The sequence below is a fragment of the Cebus imitator genome, unplaced genomic scaffold (genome assembly GCF_001604975.1).
Source record: "Cebus imitator isolate Cc_AM_T3 unplaced genomic scaffold, Cebus_imitator-1.0 Scaffold20, whole genome shotgun sequence".
In the NCBI taxonomy this organism is placed as follows: Eukaryota; Metazoa; Chordata; class Mammalia; order Primates; family Cebidae; genus Cebus; species Cebus imitator.
In genome coordinates, this window is record NW_016107335.1 from 2,287,201 (window position 1) to 2,293,791 (window position 6,591).

The 6,591-nt window shown below is 47.0% G+C and overlaps 1 protein-coding gene and 1 non-coding gene across 4 annotated transcripts in view; one reads left to right on the top strand and one right to left on the bottom strand.

The window, feature by feature from the left end:
• Positions 1–884: 884 nt before the first annotated feature.
• The window catches only part of LMBR1 (limb development membrane protein 1), a 202,636-nt gene continuing 196,929 nt past the window's right edge, over positions 885–6,591 (top strand). The window contains exon 1 of one of the 3 annotated variants that reach the window (XM_017519518.2): positions 885–1,162. In XM_017519518.2, coding sequence (XP_017375007.1) covers positions 1,097–1,162 — 66 coding nt within the window. In that variant the 5' untranslated portion in view covers positions 885–1,096. The remainder of the gene's footprint in view (positions 1,163–6,591) is intronic. The other 2 variants (XM_017519510.2, XM_037735352.1) reach the window with 2 other exon arrangements.
• Positions 5,137–5,240, bottom strand: LOC119469990. The gene has a single exon (XR_005198863.1). It is a non-coding gene; the product is annotated as a U6 spliceosomal RNA (small nuclear RNA).

Below are 6,591 nucleotides of genomic sequence, written 5' to 3' on the forward strand. Positions count from 1 at the left end.
TGAAAGCAATTTGTAGATTTTCACACTTCCTAACAATTCTCAAAGATGCCAAAAACAAAAATCACAGCCACCAGCAATTTAAGTGAGTTCCTCGTAGCCAAATAAATCCCAAAGCAAAATTATAAACATTCCCTTAAATTCAAATTTTAGAACAAAAACAAAGATGATGGGGAATGGAGGGTGAATTACTGTGTTTGGCATATTTGACGGTGCTAAATACATATATTAGGTGCTGTTTAGGGTCCACTGAGGGCCATAAAACCGACCCTAGTGACCGACCTACCTGAAGGACTTGGCAAGGGCCTCGTGAACTCGGTTATCTGTTTCCAGGCGGGGCAGCCCAAGACCCTCATCAGACCCAGGGAAGTCGGGTTTCCGCCCAAAGCCCGGCCCAAAACCACCGATTTCCGACCTTTCAACCTACTTTGGCAGAGCGAGAGTTTCGGTGGGGAACTCCCTGCTTGCCTCTGCCCAGGTCCTCTGAGGCTGAGTGTGGTGCTGGGTGCTGAGTAAGGGGTGCTGGGTGCTAAGCACTGAGTACTGAGGGAGGGGCACCATGCAGCTGTCATAAATAATTAGTTCCTGTGAGGAGCAGGAACTCTGAGACTACGGCCGGGCCAGGTGGCAGAGGTCTCAGGGCCCCCGCCGCGTTCCCCGTCCCCACGGGACGCCAGGACTGCGCCTCCCGGGCTGGGGTAGCCCCTGAGGGCGTGGCCCAAAGCCCCGCCCCGCGGCACCTAGGCCCCGCCCATTCGGCGCTCCTGGCCCAGAGACCCGCCCGGAAGACGGCGAGGCGCGCTTCTCTGACGCGTCGGCGCACTTCGTCTGACGTGTCACGGCCCCGCCCCCTCCCCTTCTTGTCCCGCCCCCGCCCCGCCCCCGGCTGCGCGGCGCCCGCCCTCCCTCAGCCCGAGCGGCTCGCCTGAGGCTGCTGAGGCGGCGCCGGGTGTCGAGGTCGCGGTTCCTGCTCCAACCGCGGCTCGCGGGCTCGTGCCGGCCCCGGTCCCCGGCGTGGCCGTCCGAGACCCTGCGGCGGCGGGCGATGGTGCGGCGGAGCGCGCGGACGCGGGCGGCGCGGCGGCGGGCATGAAGGAGGATGGAAGGGCAGGACGAGGTGTCGGCGCGGGAGCAGCACTTCCACAGCCAAGTGCGGGAGTCCACGGTGCGTGGGGACCGAGGCCGCCCTGACAGCCCCGCGCTCCCGCCCGGGCCCTGCGTCCCCGCCCCCGGACCCTTCCCCCTCAGGCCCGCGCCCCGGCCTCCACGGCTCTGGCCCCCCGTCCCTTCCCCGTCCCTTCCCTGCCCCGCCTGCCCCCGCCCCCTCCCGGCTGAGCCACTGCCTCTCCACCCCCTCCCGCTCCCGCGGTTCCTGCCCCGCCCCGCCCCGCCCCGCCCCGCCCCTGCCCGCGGCCCCGCTCCTGCCCTTCCCTGCCCGCCGGGAGGGCTGTGGGGCGCGCCCCGCTCCGGGACCCCGGGGCTTCCTTCCTGGGCGAGCGTGGGGCTGCGCCTCGGGGTGCGGACCGCGGCCCCTCCGGTGCGCGCCCCCGCGCTCCGCCGCCGGGCCAGGTCGGCAGGTGGATGCGCAGGCGTCCCGCGGAGCCTGAGTGGGCCCCGGGGTCCGGGAGGGACTGGGCTGTGCCGAGCCCGCCCGCCTCTCGCCTTTGGACCCGGGCACCTTGTCCAGGTCAACACCTCCTGGCCTCCGGCGCCTCACGCTTCCGTGCCTCTTTCATCTTCCCCGGTCCCCACGTGGACTGAGTTCCAAACCTTCCCGTGGGGGGTGAGAATATTGGTTATTGATGGGAGTGAGGACCTCAGCGAAAGTCCATTTTGCTCTGGAAGCAACTTCTTATGGAAGCAGCTTCCTTTTTTGCCCACGTGTGTGCTTTTGGCAAGGGTCAGGAAGCAGACTTGACCTTGGAAAGTCTGCTTGGATGGTTTTATCTTTGTGATGCACCTAGAATGTATTTTAATTGGGTTTATCTGTTTTCACAACTGTTGTAAAATATATCCATTTTTTATATTTGTATTTACCCCTCCTAAGTTTTCTACCATTCAGTCACACTCTTGGTTCCCGGTGAAAAAAATTCTGCTTTAGAATTGTCTAATTTGTGTACTTACTGATCTTGAAAATTGAGAATCACTTTGGAAGTCGTACTTTGAATAAAGAGGACATATAAAGTCTGAGGTGATGGAATTTGGGTTAGTGGAATTTGGTACAAATTTAGTTTTAATTTTTATAATTGAAGCTAAAATACACAGAGAAGTTCATATAATGGTAAACATACCCTTCAGATCATTTTATACTAAACACACCTCTGTACTCCCGAATCCACCAGGAGTTTGAGACCGGTCAGCCTGAGCAACATAGTGAATCCTCATCTCTACCATTATAAAGAAAGAAAAAAGAAGCAGAATTTTACTAGCATCCCAGAAACCTATTCCTTTCCCCCTTCTAGGTACTTTCTCCTCCATGAAGGGTAAACGTTGCTCTGGCTTCTAACACCATAGATTAGTTTTTGATTAGTTTTGAACTTTATGTAAATGGAATCTTAAGTATATACTCTTTTGTGTCCAGTTTCTTTTACAATGTTTGTGAAATTTCTCCGTATTGTTTGTGGTTATAATTCATTCTCACTACTGTATTTGTGGGCACTGCAGTAGTTTATAGGTTTTGGCCATATATATATACATATATATATATATACGTGTATATATATATATATATACACGTATATATATATATATATATATATATACGTATATATATATATATAAAATTGAGATGGAGTGTCGCTCTGTCTCCCAGGCTGGAGTGCAGTGGCACGATCTCGGCTCACTGCAACCTCTGCCTTCTGGATTCAAGTGATTCTCCTACCTCAGCCTCCCTAGTACCTGGGATTACAGGTGCACACCACCACACCCAGCTAATTTTTCTGTTTTTATTAGAGATGGGGTTTCGCCATATTGGCCAGGCTGGTCTTGAACTTCTGACCTCAGGTGATCCACCCGCCTCAGCCTCCCAAAGTACTGGGATTACAGGCATGAGCTACTGCGCCTGGCTGGCTATGAATATTTTTGTACATAGCTTTTGGTGGACATGTTTGTGCATTTCTGTTGGGTATAGACCTAGGAATGAAATCCCTAGGTTAGAGTTTGTTCATCTTTAGTAGATATTTTTAAACAGTTTTCAAAAGTGGTTGTACCAGTGTACCCCTCCACCACTACTGAGAGTATCAGAGGTGTGGTTGTTTCTCATCTTTACCAACACTTAGTATTTTCTGTCCTTTTTAATTTTTGTCATTCTAGCAAGTGTGTTATAGTGTTTATCATACGAATAATTTTAATTTGCATTTTCCTGATAACTAATGAATTTGAGTACCTGTTTATTTGTTTTTTATCCATTTGGAAATCTCTTGTGAAGGATCAAATTTTTCCCCCCATTTAAAAATTAAGTGTATCTTTTTAAATATTGATTTGCAAGATCTTTGCAATATAACTTATATTGTAATACAAATGGTTATGATTTCTTTGTCAGATATACACACTAAACATATTTCTTTCCCACTCTGGATGCTTTTCTCTCTTAATGATCTGACGAACAGAAATTATTAATTTTAATATGTTCAATTTATTATTAAAATGTTTTTGAGGTTTTCTTTTCTTTTTTTTTTTTTTTATACATAATAAATGTACATATTTATGAGGCATGTAATATGTTTATACATGCATTCAGTGTGTAATGATCAAATCAGGGTATTTACCCAGGCTAGAGTGCAATGGCACGATCTTGGCTCACTGCAACCTCTGCCTCCCTGGTTCAAGTGATTCTCCTGCCTCAGCCTCCCGAGTAGCTGGGATTACAGTCGCCGCCACCTTGCCTGGCTAATTTTGTACTTTTAGTAGAGACAGAGTTTCTCCATGTTGGTCAGGTTGGTCTTGAACTTCCAACCTCAGGTGATCCGCCCGCCTTGGCCTCCCAAAGTCCTGGGATGACAGGCGTGAGCCACCGCACCTGGCCTTTTTTGAGTAGTTTTTATATCCCAGTTAAGAAATCTCTGCTTACTGTAAGACTATGATGTTGTCTTGTGCTTTTCTCTAAACGCTTTATTGAATTACTCTTCTCATTTAAATTTGCAGTATATCTATAATTTATTTTTTGTGTATGGTGCAAGGTAGGAGTCACATTTTTTCCCCCACAGGAATGTCCAATTGCCCCAGCACTATTTCTGATTTTTGTCATAGATAGGTAACACTATATTCATAGGATTTAATTTTAGAGTCTGTGCTATTTTATCTATTTGTCTTTGGTTTTATTTTACTTTTTATTGTGCGACAGGGTCTCACTCTGTATCCCAGGCTGTAGTGTAGTGGTGCAATCATGGCTCCCTGCACCCTTGACTTCCCAGGCTCAGGTGATCCTCCCACTTCAGCTTCGCTGTGGGTAACGCCGCCCATGGGCGCCGAGGAAGGGGAACTGTTTAGACCCCAGGCACAATTAGTGCCTGAAGAATATCTTAGTTTATAGTGTTATTACTTAGCTATTTTCCTTTATATAATCCTTTATATATAATTATATTAGTTTATAGAATTAGTGCCTAAGTGTAACTTACTGCTTACATATATCTAGCGCTTATATCTAGCATACTTAGTTCTATATAATCTTTTTATATAATTAGATAGGTATTGTAGTTGGAGCTGTACTGACACATTTAGTGCTGATTTATAGAATCCTTTTATATAACTATATAGTAGTTAGTAGTAGGAGGAATGCCTAGAACAGTCACAGAACAGAAGCAGTACATGGGAAAACAGCCAAACCAGGACAAGAACCAAAGACCCAGGTGGTGGCTTTCCTGCCTAAAAGGGCATACGCTGTATGGCAGGCTTGAAGCAAGAGCCTCTTCTGATAAAGGAGTTGTAGTACCTTGCATCCAGTTCCTGTGAAAAGTAGGCCTCAGGCCTGAGATCTTGGAAATAACCGAGGGAGAACTCCTCAGGTGTGACCAGCCACGGCGGCTGTACACCCTGTCAGTCCTTTCTCCCTTTTGTGCTAGCTCAAGTCATCCTTCCATAAATATCTTTTTTTTTTTTTTCCAAATTAATAGGTCTTTTATTTCATCATTTAAGTATCACAAAAATATGGAACGCTTCACGAATTTGCGTGTCATCCTTGCTCAGGGGCCATGCTAATCTTCTCTGTATCGTTCATAAGTATCTTAAGAGAAGAGCACAGGTCTGTCAGCTCCCACTGCATTGGCTTACAGTATCCTTTTATTAGAAATCCTTTGAAGTCTCCATCTCCTAGATAAGAAGTGTTACACACAACACCTGTTGCACATGGCCCCCACCTTGCCTCAGTGACCTAATGGGGTGGACCCCTTTTCTGTACGTGACCCTTTACTACTGCGCATGGCACGGCCCCCTACTGTGCATGGCCCACCTCTCTGCCCAAGTGACATAATGGGGTGGCACCCTCGCTTGTAACTCACGTGATTATGTATGTCCTATTACTAAGCCTATAGATGATGACCTCACTCATGACCCTGCCCCCTGCTTGTACCTAATAAATACAGATGCTCCTGGGCATTTGGGGCTCTCACTGATCTCTGCTCACATGTGGCATGGCCCCCCAAGTCCAGATGCTCTTCACCAATTCTTCAGTGTCCTGTCTCTTTGCTTCTTGGATCCTGCACCTCAGCACAGCACAAGGGACACCCCACGACCCTGTAGAGTCCTAGAGCCCTACATTCCCAAGTAGCTGGGACTACAGGTGTGAATCATACAGGTGTGCACTAGCAAACCTGACTAATTTTAAAATTTTTTGTAGAGGTAAGGTCGCACCAAGTTGCCCAGACCTGTCTCCTGGGCTCAAGTGATCCTCCTGCTCTTTGGCTTTGGTTTTAATTAATTAGATATTCTAGAATTTGGATTGAGAAAGGGACTTATGTTAAAATAGTCCAGAGCTTTATTTGTCTACTCCTGAAAACAACACAGTTTTTGTACTGATGATAGAGTTCTTTTAGTTTTGACTCTCTTCACCCCTCTTTCCCTCAACCCGGCACCCCTGGCTGGTTGAGTCTACTCCGTCTTCTATGGAACCAGCGTAGACAGTGACCAGGCTCAGGGTTCCCAGTCTTTGCATTTCTTTCTCAAATTATTTATATTTAGAGTGACTGTAAATACTTGCTTTTCCGCTAAGACTTGTTGCCAATTTTAAACATTATTTAATTCTTTTGATTTTGCTACATAATGCTATAAACTTTTTAATCATAATAAAATATACATGACATGTAATTTACCACATCTAAATATACGAGTTTAATGGCATTAAGTACATTTGCATTGTTGTGCAACCACCACCACTATCCTTTTCCAGAACTTTTTCATCAACTGAAACCTGATATCCATTAAACAGTAGCTCTCCATTCCCTACTCTCTCTCTCTCCAGCTGCTGGTTTTGCCTGTATGAATCTGACAATTCCAAGTTGGACCATACAGTATTTACCCTTTTGTATCTGGCTTATTTCACTTAGCATAACGACTTCAAGGTAAGGTTCATCTATGTTGTAGCATGTCAGAATTTCTTTT